At 36.8% G+C, this 16,268-nt stretch overlaps 1 protein-coding gene across 3 annotated transcripts in view; it reads left to right on the top strand.

The window, feature by feature from the left end:
- LOC121649494 (EGF-like repeat and discoidin I-like domain-containing protein 3) overlaps positions 1-16,268 on the top strand; it is a 113,082-nt gene that overhangs the window by 60,632 nt on the left and 36,182 nt on the right. For all 3 annotated transcript variants that reach the window (XM_042000364.1, XM_042000363.1, XM_042000361.1), the window contains 4 exons: positions 2,926-3,107; positions 13,106-13,261; positions 14,046-14,190; positions 14,362-14,546. In XM_042000364.1, the coding sequence (XP_041856298.1) occupies positions 2,926-3,107; positions 13,106-13,261; positions 14,046-14,190; positions 14,362-14,546 (668 nt within the window). The remainder of the gene's footprint in view (positions 1-2,925; positions 3,108-13,105; positions 13,262-14,045; positions 14,191-14,361; positions 14,547-16,268) is intronic.

Genomic DNA, 16,268 nt, shown 5'->3' with positions numbered 1-16,268 from the left:
CAGACTGGAGACATGAGCAAAACATATGTATCACATTACTAATGGACATTTCTCCATAATACTAGCTGGCTCAGAGATTTGAGGACTGGAAAAATTGATAACCCTTCAAGCACACCATTAGGCTTTCTAATAAATATTCAGTTTCATAATTACAGTTGAAGGATGATGAAACTATATATTTCATGGGGGAAAAAATGAAAAATGGTCAAACACATCAGTCTGAGTTTATGAAAATCCTCAAAAACATTTCAAACATTAACATGAATTCAGTAATTATTGTGTTTTGACTTTAATATTTGATGTGGCATATTTTAAAGATACTAATTATGATAGGGAAAAAAAAGAACAACACAAATCAACAGGGCGATATTAGAGCTAGATTTTAATTTGAAATTCAGGGTGGAATAACAACTCTGGTTTATTTAATGCAATAGAAAACACAAGAATTTAGTAGTATTAGGAATAACTTGAGTAACAATAGAAGCTATTCAGCAAGACTTTTTACCAGGACCAAATGAAGTCGATGCATTTGATGTGAGAAAATCAGAAGCATCTCTAAACTCCAGCAGGAGGCCAGTGTGTCCACCTACACCAGTCTGGTAGCAGTGAGTCACATACCGGGAAGAACTAGTGAAGCGGGAGTGATTTACCATGCTTGAATATATGAACACATCTCTGTCAGTACACACAGCTACACACACACACAGATATTCTCTTTGCTCTCTTCCAGCCTCCACTAGATCCTCCCTGGTCCGTCCTCAGACATTACTCAATGTCTCCCTGACTCCCTGTTGACCAGAACCCCACTGTTTTAACAGCTGGATAAGTTGTGCTAGGGTTGTTTTCATTGTTCCATTCTTTCCTGACTCTTGGCATTCCTGCGTAGTGAAAGTCTTCTCAGCTCTCAGCGCCCCCAGTTCCATTGTCTGCTAGTGTGTGTTTGTGTGTGTGTGTACCTTTTCTGACTGCGTGACAGTGCTGAGTTTGAAATGCTCAGTTATTATGTTTAAACGGTAAAGGCGGCGTCTCAGCTTTCAAGTGGCCATTGCTCCAGGCTTCCCCTAAAGGCACAGACACAGTTCAGCCACAGTTTGCAGTTCAGTCAGCATAAGTCTGAGCTTGACCTGCCCTCATTTTTTTTGGTCACTTTAAAGTTTTATCAGCTTTTCCTACTTCACAGTTTTACACACATCTGCTTAATATTCAAAGATATGTCCTTTTTTTCTGTAGCTACCTTAACAAGTATGGATGCCATATTGCAGGTTGTCATGTAAACATGTAAATGCAACATGCCATGTTAAGGCTTTGTCATTTGGCTGTAGGCTGTAGTGAGTGTTGATCAGTTTTCCTGATGACTATGTTCCTGTGGGTGCTCTTTTTTTTAGCTGATTTACCTGAAATCATGTGCACATTGCTTAGACAGGATTATAATAACGCATGCAATAGATGCAGTTAAACAGTTAACATGGTGATGTTAACATGTAAAAAAACTCTCTTCTGCTATAGTCTATTGCTGTTATTTCTATTATTTACTTGACTTAAAGACTAATTAAAATTTAATCAGCTGCTTTAAATAATTTAGTGCATTGTCAGTGAAGCTTTGGGGCTGTTTATGGTTAGAGCTGTATTGTGGTTAGAAGACACAACATTTTATGACTGTATAAGAATAGTAGCAGAATCTGTTCTCTTCCAGATCACGAAGTATGTGGCTCCAATTGCTAACCAATTTTTAGTGAATGAGATGCATATTACAAGTAAAGGTTTGCATAATGAATAGCTGGGAAGAGGCAGTTTCATTACAGACGCACATCTCTGTAACACACTTAGTTCAGGCTGAAAGAATCTGCAGAAGTTTAGACACACCTCATTCATTTCTTACTGGCAGTGTGCCACAGCTGTTTCAAACAACAGCTCAAAAGTTTGGATATTATATTGGTACACCAGAGTTCCTCAGTCAGGATACCTTAGCACTGGTTTATTAGCTTTTATACACATTCAGATTTATGTAATACAATTGTACATTGTAGACTGTTCTACTGTATATTTTCATGAACCAGTTCTATCTACTCTGATATTGTCTGTCATGTGTTTTCTTTATCATCCTGATCTTACTTTTATTTTCTTTATTTTTTGAAATGCAAAAAAGGATGCAGTAGAACAAATTCTTCATTTTATCAACCTTGCCAGAATGCCTTACTGCAGTATTCTAAAATGCATCTGATATGAGTGGACATGCCAATTAGGATTAACTGGATAAACAAATTGCTTAGAGAAAGGACAGAGCTTTTGTCTAAAGATTTTGCTCTCTTAGCGCTTCACTTTAATGTCACAGCTGTTGAGATATTTAAAGCTGGTACAAAGACTGTTGCCTTTGAGGATGATGCTTACTAGAAGTAGCCACAGCTCTTTGGGACAGAGCCTGAGGATTCTGTTTCTGAAAGAAGAGACGGAGAAATAACTTACAAAGTTTATCAAATGTGGGGACTATGCAAACTATGAGTGTCGACAGCTTTGACTTAAAATGTTTTCTTTCACATTGGAAATAATAGGAGCCTTTTTTATGAGTTGAAAAAGAAGGAATGAGGGTCAGCATAACTATGATGTCAAGTAAGAGTTATGAACAAAGAACGTAACAAACTGTCCACACAGAGTAAAAGAAAAATTGCAGGTCAAATGACTGTGTCTGATACGGTGTAAAAACAAGAATCTGTCATTTATTGGGACTCAGGTGAACAAGTTTACCAACTGCAAAGTGGAGACATTAACAAGTGGAACAAAACATGACATGGATGAAATCTGTGACCTTAAAACTTCATTCTTTGTGGTATATTTGAAAATCTATGTGAATTCCATAGACTGAGTTGCACACATTCTTGAGTGTTTTGAAGGGTTCATGTCTTTTTTTCTCTCTCTCTCTTCACTCAGGATGCTCTGGCCCGCTGGGCATGGAGGGCGGTATAATCTCCAACCAACAGATAACAGCCTCTTCCACCCACCGCGCTCTCTTTGGCTTGCAGAAGTGGTACCCGTACTTTGCACGCCTCAACAAGAAGGGCCTGGTCAATGCCTGGACTGCTGCCGAAAATGACAGATGGCCGTGGATCCAGGTACAGCAGAGTCACAGCACAGGCAACATGCAAAGCCGGGCCACAGCCAGAAAGAACTGCATTAAGACTCAGATGCTGTCTTAATTATTGAAAGCTCTTTGTTATTTTGTTTCTTTAAGCGGTAAATTTTGACTTTAATTTATTAGATCCTGAATTTGTAGCACCATTTATATATCTATTTGGCTGTTGTGGGTTCTATTTTGATCAATGAAATGAGGTGTAATCAGCCCACTTTAATCATCTCGTTATCTCGAAATAATGAAAATGAATCTTAACAGAGCACGGCCGCTCCCGGCTTCTGTAGTGTTGCACTTAGTGTTAATGATTTTATAGAATTTACATAGTTGTGCCTCAATATTTAGGCTGCATCTATACGCATACACTACAAACTCAACAGCTTTGTGTGCCGTTGTTCAAGATACATTAATTCACACTGGTAAGTTAACAAAACTGCATGGATGTTTATAAATGCAATTGATAGCATGTTACTTCCTGAGATCCCGATTGTTAGTTGGAAGGATGTCACCATGGTAACATGTCTATGTGCACTGATGTGATGAGAGCTGAACACAATTTAAACATGTATTAGGCTACACTTAGCGAAGGAAATTGTTTTGTGTGTTAGATGGGTTACAGTTTTTATGCCAGTACTACATTACTTTAAATAAACAAATTTCCAGCTGTCATGTCGTGTCCAGTATGCAATAAATTAATTTCTGGCTTCATATTAAGATTAGGATGTAAAAGAAATCTCCATTTTACCACTAAGCAACATTTATTATGATGTTCTTACCATTTGAACTGGCATACATAATATTTGAATTATTCATTGTTTTAATTATTTCTTTTGTTATGTGTAAATTGTGATTTGCAAATTATTAGGCTATCACGAGAGACATGCCATGCCTAATTTTACCTTAAATAGTAATAGTAATAATAATTTTCATGTAAAATTCACTGTCTCTATTTGCTCTCTGCACCCAGGAGTGTTTCTATAACCAGCTACAGGGCCTTACTCTTGTACGACTGTATAATTTTAAATTGAAAGAAAAGTCCAAATTTATAGCAGCAAGCATTCATACATTAAAATCTTCTCTTTTTCAGTGTTTGTTAAAGTTAACTTTCTTGCTGTGCCATTAGGCAACGCTTATTTTCAAAGAGCAACATAAACAGATCGATAACATTTATTCCCTACTTGTCGCATCCCTTGGTTCTGGCCCCACAAGTCCTGCAATGTCCCAGATGCCACTGTTTTTAATGTCTGCTGTGGCTGAATTGTAGCCCTAAGAATCTGTTTAGTAGATTCCACTATACAAGACAACGATTGAAGTGATGATAATAGCACTTGCTTGCCTGAGGTGTACACAAACCAATGTATAAAATATAATTTATTTATTCCCTGACTGATATACAACACAGTGACACTAATAAGAGTTGATACAGCTTCTGTAACACATGAAGTTAGGATCATATACTACATATTGTACATGATAAACAACAGAAATGGGTACATCCCTGCACTAAAGTGTGTAAAGGTGAAATGGTTTAAAACTACATGACTTCCTCTGAAATGGATTATGTTTAAGCTGAAAATGAATATTTTGTCTAATCAAACTGCAGGATGTTTAGAAAGACATTACATAATATCAGCCTTCATGGATTTGGTCAGATGGGGTCCAATATGTTTAGTGAAAACCTGGCAGTATGGTGATTCATAAATGCAAAATCTATCAGTGTGAACACACCACAATTACTTAAGATGGCCCACATACTGTGCAAAGTTGAACCTTTGTAAAGCTGCAATTAGAAGATTCTTTTCTACATTCTACATAGATAGATGCTAAATTTAGTGAGAATGACTAGAAATTTTCAGCCTGGTTATAGTATTTTTTACTCATGTGTCACTTGTGTTATGACATACAGCAAGCTATGAAGCATGCTGTTGTAGGTGCACAATATGTAGACAGTGAACCATAAAAGACAGCTAATAGAAAAACATACTCCTCTGCTCTACTCTGGAGAAAGAGAGGCTGCATTTAATAACAAGAGAATACAAAGACAGGCCAAAAAAATTGATTTGTAAAAAATAATAAATAAAAACAAATAAATAAATTGATAAGAAAAGGGGAATAGGAGCACGTGGAGAAGGTTGAGAGAACGGTACATGAAACATTCAAGCTGTGTGCTTGCTGTGTGTTTGACTTTAATGATGCCACGTGGGATGCTGTTGGCATTGTGTGTTTCTACAGAGGGCCCGGATAATTGGGATGTGAGTACAGAGGTGTACAGGCATGTCAATGTTTTGGCATTAAGCTAAGCAGTCAGTGGTGTGCCTTTGTAGTTTGGAGTGATGTGGTGTGACTGTTTGGATGTCTGTCATGCAAAACTGGTTAATACTGACATATGACAACCCTATTATGGTCAGATTTGTCTGGCTACTTTTATGATTTTATTCTGGTACAGTATAAACCTTTGTATGCCTGCCCAGTGCGATATCCTTTTAGCTACTTAAACCTCAACAATGCATCAGTCATAAACAAACATAGAATAACATTCTTTGAATAATACATCACAGGGATTCAAAGGATGCAAACACTGAAGATGTGTTGTGTTTGTGTTGGTTTGTGGGCTTTTGATTTGTGTGTATGCAGGAGCTTGCTCCTGTTTACACTTACGCACTGGGAGAATTTTCAGCACACCCGCACCACATCTAGCTCACACATAAAATTGCATTTGAACACTCAAGGGAAATATGCTGTCGGCCTCCCCAATATCAGCTAGATATAGTTTCAGTCAGCTGTGTTAAAAGAATGAAACAATACAAATCACTTGTGAAGGTTAAGCAGGCCTGTACACGTTTTAATAGACGATACACAGTTAATGACTTGATTTTTGTTTTAAAAGAAAACACCATTTTTTTCAAATGCATTTTTCTGTCTAACCATTATTTTGAATTTTATTTAGAAAGAAAAATAACAAATACATTCAGATTTTCCCTAAGGACAAAGAGCTTTTTTTTTTTCATTTTATTTCATGTGTTTAGATGCAGATCTCTATCAGTTTTAAGCTGCTGAAAAACAGTTGAGCAGTGTTGTTTTGCTCTGACCAGAAGTGGCTGTTTTTCCAGCCAAACTGACTAAATGAACTTCTTCTCTCACATAAGTATGATTTAATTACAATAATTGTTTTAACAGTATTCTTTTTTTTTGCCATGTTTCAGGATGATAGACAACACAAATAAGTGATGTGATTATTAAGTTATGAAATTCCAATGTGCTGAAATAACTGAAATAGAAAAATAAACTATTTGAACTTACTTAAACAGCCATTCAGTTTCCAACTTAGTGCAACAGGCTGCTGAAACACCTGCTTTTTCTAACAGCTAATAGCATTGCACTTTGTCCCAGTGGGTCTATTTTCTTTTCTGGCTAGCTTTTTCTTCTTCCATTTCAGTGTAACCTTTATTTTAAACTTTTACTGTTTTTGTGCCTGCATTCTGTAAGCTACTTTTGCTAATATGTAAGTCTGACAAGGCCTTTTATCACAGTTAACTTTATAATCAAAGCATGGCTCTACCTGAATAGATCCTTTAGCTCCCTATACATTACACAAGCACAGTTACTACTGAGAGCAATAACCGATCTGACCTGTGATTAATTCATTAGTTTTTACAACAGTGTTGTGTTGGCCATCTGTAAGGCTACCGTGGGCCTGCCTGTAGAGCAGGTTGGTCCAATCACTGGCACCTTTGCATGCCAAAGTGTCCTTGGGCAAGCCATTGAAGCCAAATTTGCTCTTAGGCAAGCTCCTTTCAACACTGTTGGTGTTAAATATGTGTGAATGTGAAATAAAGCACGGTAAGGTGCTTTGACTAGTGCTGAAGTTAGAAAAGAGCAACACAAGATTATGGGCCATTCTGTATCCATTCAGAAAACAACTACATCATAGAAAGAACATAAGAAAATGTTCCTGTTTGAGAATTATTTGCAATGAGAGAAATGTGGCTTTATGAAGATCTACATGCTCAAGTAGTACATTTTATGTGTTACAGTATTAACGAGACACATGTCTATAGGCTCTTTCAAGGACAATATAGTTTTTACTATTAAACTGCAACTCCTTCTAGACTTCCTCTAGATCCCAGTATGCTCGACAAATGAGTACATTGTCACAGTTTAAATACTCCTGAGTCTTATGTACATAACTCAACACACGAGAAGTCTATTACATTTGTGTATGAGTCACTTACACAGTCACAGAAATATTAGATTTTCTGTTTGTATACTGTTTTTCCTTTTTTTTTTTTTAACTCTGCTGGGGCTGCAACTACAATTAAATTCCTTATTGACTGTACTGCTGATGATTTTCTTGATGCATTGATTATCCATTCTGTCTGTAAAATGTCAAGAAACTGAAAAATAGCCATTATAATTCTTCAGAGCCAAGATGTCCTTTATTGACTATGTGTTTTAGCTCTGGTCGTTACAAATAAATCAAATTTGGTTCTGACATTTTATATTTTATGGCACTCTGCTATAAATCTAGATGAAAAACACAAATGCAAACAAAGCAGGATTCTCTGTTTTGTTTGTGTGTATTTTTTCTGTCTTTATACATGACATGTGGGTTAAAGACTTTATTTATTGGGTCATTTCATTTGTATGGCTAAATACCTGGTTCTATATCAGAATTTACTATTAATATCAGATGTTTTTTAAAACTCTGTGTCCCTGTAGTTGGAGTGGGAAGTACAGCCAACCACACAGTTCCTAAGTTGAATTGTACCATGCTTCTTTTTCTCATAGCAAGCTATCTTTTTATGTTTAAGATCAGAATTCATTTGATGTAGAAACTATTTCTTAAAAGACACAGTTTACTGAGGAAACAATATACTGAAGGTATTTTATGCATGTTTGAAAAGAGAAAGAGTTGAAAGGGTGAGAGGGTAAGAGTTCATTTTAAACTTTTTGTTTTTGTCTCTGCAGAAAACTCAAAGAGAATACAACTAGGGTACAGAATTCTTTATTTGCTGTGGTTTATATTATTTATTAATTTATAAACAAAACAGACAGGTGTATCATGCATGTTTTCACACTGTATTATTGTAACGTATACTTTGTACAGTAAGAGGAAAATGAAAGTTTGTTCCTCTTAAATTTTCATAGGTTTCTCAATTAATTATTATGATGTATTTTTCACAATTGTAAAACATCACAAAATGACAACTAAAAGTAAAAGCTGCATTGTTTATGTCTACAGAACATTGAATTGAATTTGTAGAACCTCTTTTACCAGGCAGCTAGAGAGTACCTAATAAGATTTCATATGTCTGAACCCTCCTTCAGGACCTGCCAGCTAATATTCACAGAGCTAGATTTAGGACTGAAACCTGACCATTGCAAAAGAGGAAATTTCCTACTTTTTACCACCAAATTAAAATGCATGTGCTTCAGGTAATTGTTTCACTCCATCATCTTGTTTGAAACCAAGTTTTAAGTCCTGACCTCCTGCCCTGATATTCTCCTCCTATAAAGGTTTTATGGAAAATACTTTGAATTCATTGTGTATCCATAACTGCAGAGCATCCTGGTCGTGAAGTACTGAAACAGACCCAAATCATGATGCTCCCTCTATGAGACCCTAGATTTGGACTGAACTGTACACTATATTTGAGACTGATGGCAATTTGTGAAATTTTTGCTTCAAACACATGTATTCGGTAGTAATTTAGCTTTTGTGTTTATTTTAAGTGTAATATCTGAGTGTCTTTGCACATCCTCAAGTAATACTACTGGTTTAGAATTTTCTTTTACACACACACATATGTCAAATAATAAAGGTCCACATAAGGAGGATGCTTTGCATGATTCCTCACTTAAACCAGAAAATGCATCTTTATTAGCACTGACATGACAGAGGTGCATTAAAACTTTTCAAGGATCAGTCCCAAGTAGTCTTTCGGTGACAGTGTTTCCAATTAGTCTAAGATGTAAAGTACGTATCACTGTTAAAACGATTAAGAGGAAATAAGAAATGCTATGATTGTCAAAGTAAGGGTCAGATCTCCTTATGTGAAATTAACATGACATGTTTGTTAAAGGAAGTAAATCAAAAATACATCTGACGTAGTCTAGTAGGCATAATGGCAATCAATTTAAATATAAATACAATTATTTTCCATTAATAGATTAAACATGAACAGGCTTGAGGACATTTTTGTCCTTGTGCTCTAACATTTTACTTATAAATTGCATGATTTTGAGTTGTGCTACAATTTGTCACTGTGAAAACGAGTTTACGACCTTAAAATTCCATTTTAAGTGAAAAGCCACAGATATTCAAAATGTCTTGGATTGGCTTTAAAATAATTTCTGTACTTTAATATAAATATTCTACTCCTTCAAAACACATTGAATTTCAGACCCAATTCACAGATGTTTTTTGTTTGTTGTTTTTTTCCATTTAAATTCGCTTCTTTCACTGATTTGCCTTTTTCTGGTTAATGTATCATCGCTGGATAGTTACTTTAAACTGTGTAACTGCAGCTTGTTGGTTCTGCAGCAACAGAGGTCTTGACAGCTATTTTATTTTTTCTTTTTGATGTCAGAAGGTTAGCAATAAAAATTTTCTTTTCACTTTTTTCCTCCAGTTTTATTTTTTATTTATTTATTTATTTGTATGCGTGTGTGTGTGTGTTATTAAAGCAGCTTTGTGTGAATGTTTTTGTAATCACTGTTTATGTCAAGGACAAGGCTTTTGTGTTGGGGAAATAGTTGGTAGACTAGTCTGAAATAGCCCAGTAATGTTTTCTTCTTCTTTGGTTCTTTTCTGTATGAAAACTTACTGTATGGATATCCATATGTGCAGGCCGTATTGTCTTATTTCTTGAATATGTTTAAAATAATGACATTCTTACCGTCCTATCACGAGAGATGTACTGGTTGCATTATTTAAACTGTCAATGGTTGTGAAGCCACCTGAAGAGGGATGTTAAGGCTGCATGTTTCTGTTTGATGATGGCAAAGGCCATAACCAAATTTCACAGCTTAAGATAAAAAGCTGCCTTTAGATCAGTTTGAAGCCATCTGAATGTGAATACTGTGAATGAGTAACTACTCATGGCATGGCTCCTTAGTCACCAGTTTTGGTCACAGTTAGGTGAGCTGTCATCAACCGTCATCTGTCATCTCATTTTTTATATAAGCTCACCAGAATTACAAAGCGAGTGGCATTCTTTTCAACTAGCAATGACAGATTGTGAGCAGAGACTGTGTTCAGCAAAGATCTCTCAATTCTGCTGAATTATTATGACTGGAGGTAGACTGTTGAGGTTTTATTTCAGCTTTGTTGGTCCTGAAAACGTATTGACTAATACAGTATGATGGGATGTGAGCACCTGAACAACATATAATCTCAGCGTTGAGAGGCCATCATGCTCTGGTATGTGCTATTTTTATATAATTTCATATTCCATAAAATATGTAACATAAAACAGCTGAAAGTAAACTTTAAGGGTTGAATATTTTAGTTATTCACCTGCCAGCTGCAAATTCAGCATTGTGAATACAATAGGATACTGACATGTGAGTACAAAATGTAAGTCTTTCATAAATGAGTTTGAATATTGTGCCAGAGAAATACCAGTACCAGTCAAGTCAAGAATAGATTCTCTGCCATGAATTAGACAGAGAGCTTCTCTTTACGGCCAAGTTGTTCTGCTCTGACGTTATTTTAACACTTCTACAAAGGTGTTGTTTTTTATTTTAGTCTGACGACATAAAGTCAGTTGATGTGGTTTTAATTTAGATCATTATAATGCTGTAACTTTTTTTTTTCAGTGCCAGGTTTCTGGTGACTTTCAATAATCTTTTCAGCTGCTTTTGTGGTGGTGGTGTTTGTAGAGTCTGGTTAAACATGCTTGGTATCCATCAGGCATTTGCTCTCTCTCTCCTGCTCTTTTACAACTTGCCTTGCAGGGTTGAGCCCTCAGCATGTTAAATAATGTTAATAAAACTAATAATAGTAGTTATAGCATTGTTCTGTATTAGTCTATATTCTATATTATGCACACAGGTTTTGTTTGTTTAAATAGTAATATTAACAATGGTATTAGGTGGAAGGTGGCAACCAATGACATGCATGTTAGGTTAGGTAAACAGGTGTCTCTTAAATGAGACTGCATGTCCCATTGGGACTACCTTTGTAAACTACCTGTATACTGGTTAATAATAGCAGCTTTGTGCTGATATACGGTACATTAGAGTTCCGTAACTTGCTGCTGAACAGGGTGTTTTTCTAACCACATTTCTTCATGGAAGACAATGGTTTCCCACTATCCTTCCAGTTTTTAATAATTTGTTGGACAGTTCTAAACACAATTTTAGTAGTATCTGCAATCTCCTTAGATGTTTTCACTGCTTGATGCAGCATGCACATGTCCAAGTTTTTTGCATGGGTAATGTATGATATTTACAGCAAGATCATGTTACAGCAAACGGGGCGTGGCAGTGAGAGTGTGACATGAAATTATTGATTATGTGATTATTGACAATGGATAATAGATTCAGGTGTTCGTCACCATGATGGCCTAAGAATAAAAACTGTTTTTGTGTTTGGTAGTGCCAACATATCGTATTTTGTAGTGTTTGGTTGTGCCTACCAGAGGAAAAACGTCTGAAAAGGTTGTGATGGGTCAGCAGTGATGTCTGCTGCCTGTTTTCTGACTGGAGGAATACAAGTCTTGGATGGAGGGCAGTTTGGCACCAGTAATTTTCTCTGCAGTCATGTTTGTCCTTTCTAGTCTATATCTGTCCTGTTTGGTGGCTGAGCCAAACCAGCCAATCAAGGATGTGCAGATAACTGACTGGATGACTACTGTGTAAAACTGGATCAGCAACTCCTGAGGCAGGTTTAGCTTCCCTAGCTCTGCTGGGCCTTTTTGTTGACCCTATCTGTTTTTGATATCCACTTCAGAGCCTGAAAAATCATGGATCCAAGAAACCCAAAGGATGTCACAGTGTTGTTTCTTATGGTGATGGGAGCTCCTCCTAAAGACCATTGTCATTTCAACAGTCTTGAGTTGGTTCAGCTCCAAATTGTTCTGACCACACCAGAGGATCATCTGTTCAGCCTTCCATCTTTATGCAGGCTCATCATCATCTCTGAAGAGGCCAATAACCACTGTGTTGTGTGCCTACTTGAGAAGTTTAACAGATCTTTAAAGTGCAGTCATTGATATAGAGTGAGAAGATCCGTAGGGAGGGAGTGCACATTCCTGCGAGGCACCAATACGAAGTGTCAAGATGTTGAATGTGATGTATTCCAGCCTTACCTGCTGCCTCCTGTCTGTCAGGAAGTTTGTGATACACTGGCATGTGGAGGCTTGGACTGTGCGCTGGGTTTGTGTCATGTGGAGGAATTCTGTAGTGATCATGTTGAACCGTGGGCTAAAGTCCACAAACATGATCCTCACATAAGTCATCTGTTTTATGTAATTTTCATGAAGCATATTTTTGATCACTCGAAAACAGAAAAACGCTGCCTTAACTGTAAATAACTGTATTACACCTATATTGTTTTTGCTATTAGATTCCAAATACTGTCTACACTAACGTCAATGTGGGAGGAAAATATGTATACATACAGTTAAAGTCCTGCTTTGTTTGCTCTGAGGGATAAATGGTTCGAATTTTGTTTTTCATTCTGGTCTTTTCCTCTTGTCTCACCAAGTTATTTTATAAAAAGCACTGTACCGGCATTTTGCACAGGGTGGAGACACTGGACCTGGAGCATGAGGATTGATTAAATGTTACATTTGATCTCAGACTTTCTGAAGAAGATGGATGGCCCTGACAGAAAAGATACAAGGGGTTGAATTGATTTCCATGACAAGCATGCACACACAGCTTGTGTCTACAGACACACATTTAAATGGTTAGACAAAAAATGTAATATAATTTCCTTGCCTTTTTTTTTTTTTTTTTTTTTTTTTTTTACAGATAAACCTCCAGAGGAGAATGAGAGTCACAGGCCTAATTACCCAGGGTGCAAAGCGTATCGGCAGCCCAGAGTACGTCAAGTCTTACAAAGTAGCCTACAGTGATGATGGGAAGACCTGGAGAACATACAAAGTCAAGGGCAAAGATGAGGATATGGTAAGATGCACATATGGGCACATGGATACAAATATCTGTCACTTACTGCTTCTTACTCTTTAATATAGTGACAAAGACACACACTTATACACACACGCTCATAGACTAGAGGCTGTGGACTTGTGCACATTCAAGGGTAAGGTGGAGGACAGAGTATGATAGCTTTTTAATTAGCAAGCACACACTAGGCTCACCCTGCTGCCCTTTACCCCTCTCCACGTTTATGACATTTAGATTGAATTTTTATGCTATTTGTAGATGAGCAGCCACCAAATAAACCAATAATTCCTGACACCAGACTGATGCTGCCCTCTGTTTGGTCAAGCTATGAAATAACCAGTTTTCCAAACTTCTTGACAAACTCAAAATACATAAAAACTCTTTCTCTGTATTTGAATTAATCTTATCTCTTTCTATCTTTTTTTTTCATTTTTTTGTCAGTGAAGACATTCTGAAAGAAAGGATGTTTATGATTCTCTATGATCTTTCAAGCTGAACTAGTAACGCTATCTTCAATTATTAGATTGGAACTCTTGCAGGTATAACAATATAATAGAGCCATTAATTTAAAACACACCACTATTCTTATGAACTAGCTGGCTGAAATGGTGCAGGAAATTGGCTAGTTTTCCCTGTAATTCCAGCTCATTGACCTTGAATGACAGCAATTTGTTGAGTGTTGAGTAGACACTAGAGACAGTGGCAGACTGTCACAGGATAGCAAAGTGATCTGTTTCACCATCTTTCCCGTCCACAACTGCTGTTATTTTATCCCTTACAACAGATTTTCAGAGGAAATGTTGATAACAATGCTCCCTCAGCCAACTCTTTCACACCTCCCATTGAAGCCCAGTATGTGCGCATTTACCCACAAGTCTGCAGGAGGCACTGTACCTTACGGATGGAGCTGCTTGGATGTGAGTTAACAGGTGAGTGATCTTTATTCACCAACAGAATATACTAATCATCATTTGTAAAGGTGATTTGAGAGTTTGTTCTCACTCTGTCACTTAGAAAACCAAAGTAACTTCTTGTTTTGGGGTGGTGGGGTTGAATGGTTCAAACAGCTGGAAGAATCTGTTTACTTTTGTTTTTACAAGGCTGTTCTGAACCACTGGGGATGAAATCAGGCCATGTCCAGGACTATCAGGTCACTGCTTCCAGCATCTTCAGAACACTCAACATGGACATGTTCACTTGGGAGCCTGGAAAGGCCCGTTTGGACAAACAAGGCAAGGTTAATGCATGGACAGCTGGACATAGTGACCAATCACAGTGGCTACAGGTAAGATATAATTTGAGCTACCCTGCTATCTATTGTTATTTGCTGTGAAGAGAATCAATGTATTAGCAGGGAACTGAACAGCAAGCCAAGTTGTTTTGCAGACAGCTGACTTTTGCTGTGCTGAAGAATTAGCTCTTACTGCACCAGCATATTAATTGATGGAGTGTAAATTGCAATGTATTTCAATGGCTTTGATATAATTACGTGAGGAAAACTTTCCTTTATGGGTATAGTATAATTTGCAAATTAAATTTACCCTAAAAATCCTATCTTCCTGTGCTACCTCTAGCAGTCATTCTTAGAAACATTCAGTAATAGTAATCTCTTTTTTATTTCCATGCCAACCTTTTTGGATCCATCTCCTGCATTGCCTCCATTGCAGTTGTTGAGTATAGCCCTGTTATCTTTGGATCCAGACCAGGCTCTCTATCTCTATAAAACTTGTCAATCCATTTGTTTTCATTACAGTAACTGGTGGCTTAGCATTTGTTTAAAAAAGATGAGCCAGGCCTCTAACTGAGTGTTTATCTCACAATCTTTGTGTTTAACAGTTTGTAAGATTGATGTGGGTTAATGGAATTTAGGTTATATATCAAGCTCCATCATGCTTGATATGCCCTCACATGCAGTCTCATATATTGGATTTTTCCCCTTTGATAAAAGTTAGTAAATGCTCATTGCTTTGGGGTGAGAAACCACAACTCACTTTTAGCTATAAAATCATAGCACAGAAGAAATTGTCACATGGATCATCTTTCTGGGAATGGAAGATCTAAGTTATTTTTTTTGATTATTTTGACTTTCTTGGTTTAAAACCTCCCTAGCAATGACACCATCCACACTATAGTCATACATACTTTGTTATTAGATTGGTTGGATCCTGATTCAGATGTTTTTTTTTTTTTTTTTTTGCTCAAAGCTTTCTTTAGGGTGATGGTATGCAGTGATGTATGTAGGAGGCAAGAGGTACTTATGCCATGGAGCTCAGTTGAGCAAAATTGATTGCTGTGGGTAAAGGAAAACTTGCAGTCTCATATTACATGCTGTGCCGACAGGAAGGGGGAGATGCTGTAAAGATGGGGTGAGAAAATCAATAACTTCTATTTCCAAAGACCATGTCTGTGCACACAGGCATGTATGATGTCTGGCTTTTAAAAAGTAAACTCGGATGGTTATGTATTGCAGTGTTTTACATTTATATTCACACAACTGCTGGAACTGAACAGATTGTGTATTTAGTTATCATCATGGGCATTTGTTAATGTACCACAGTCTGTATCTTCTTTCTACTGGTTGCTATGGCAAATAATTGATTCTCATTGCCATTACTGAATGACTTAAAGCCTCACAGACTAATGGAATTAATCAGCCTTAATGATGAAGTAAGTATTCCTATTAATCAAGACAGCTGTTTTGTTGTAGAGTTGAAACAGCGGGAATATCTTAGCAATCATTAAATACTATAGTCTGGATTGCTTATTGCAAACCAGTGAGCTGGATCGTCTTTAAAAAACACAAACTCTGATTTCATACATATAGCAAATACCCAGTCAAGTTGCAGAGCGGGACTTGTAAGAGTGCATGATAAGGAAGTTTTGTTACTATTAGCAATGCACGAGTAATACTAGACAAGCCAAAAGCCATGATCACTTATTAAAGTCATCACCATTGAATGACGACTTTGAGTTTCTTCAATATTTTAATTTGACTGTAGCATATTTA

The sequence above is a fragment of the Melanotaenia boesemani genome, chromosome 11 (assembly GCF_017639745.1).
Source record: "Melanotaenia boesemani isolate fMelBoe1 chromosome 11, fMelBoe1.pri, whole genome shotgun sequence".
NCBI classification, from domain to species: domain Eukaryota; kingdom Metazoa; phylum Chordata; class Actinopteri; order Atheriniformes; family Melanotaeniidae; genus Melanotaenia; species Melanotaenia boesemani.
This window is presented reverse-complemented; position numbering and strand designations above follow the sequence as displayed.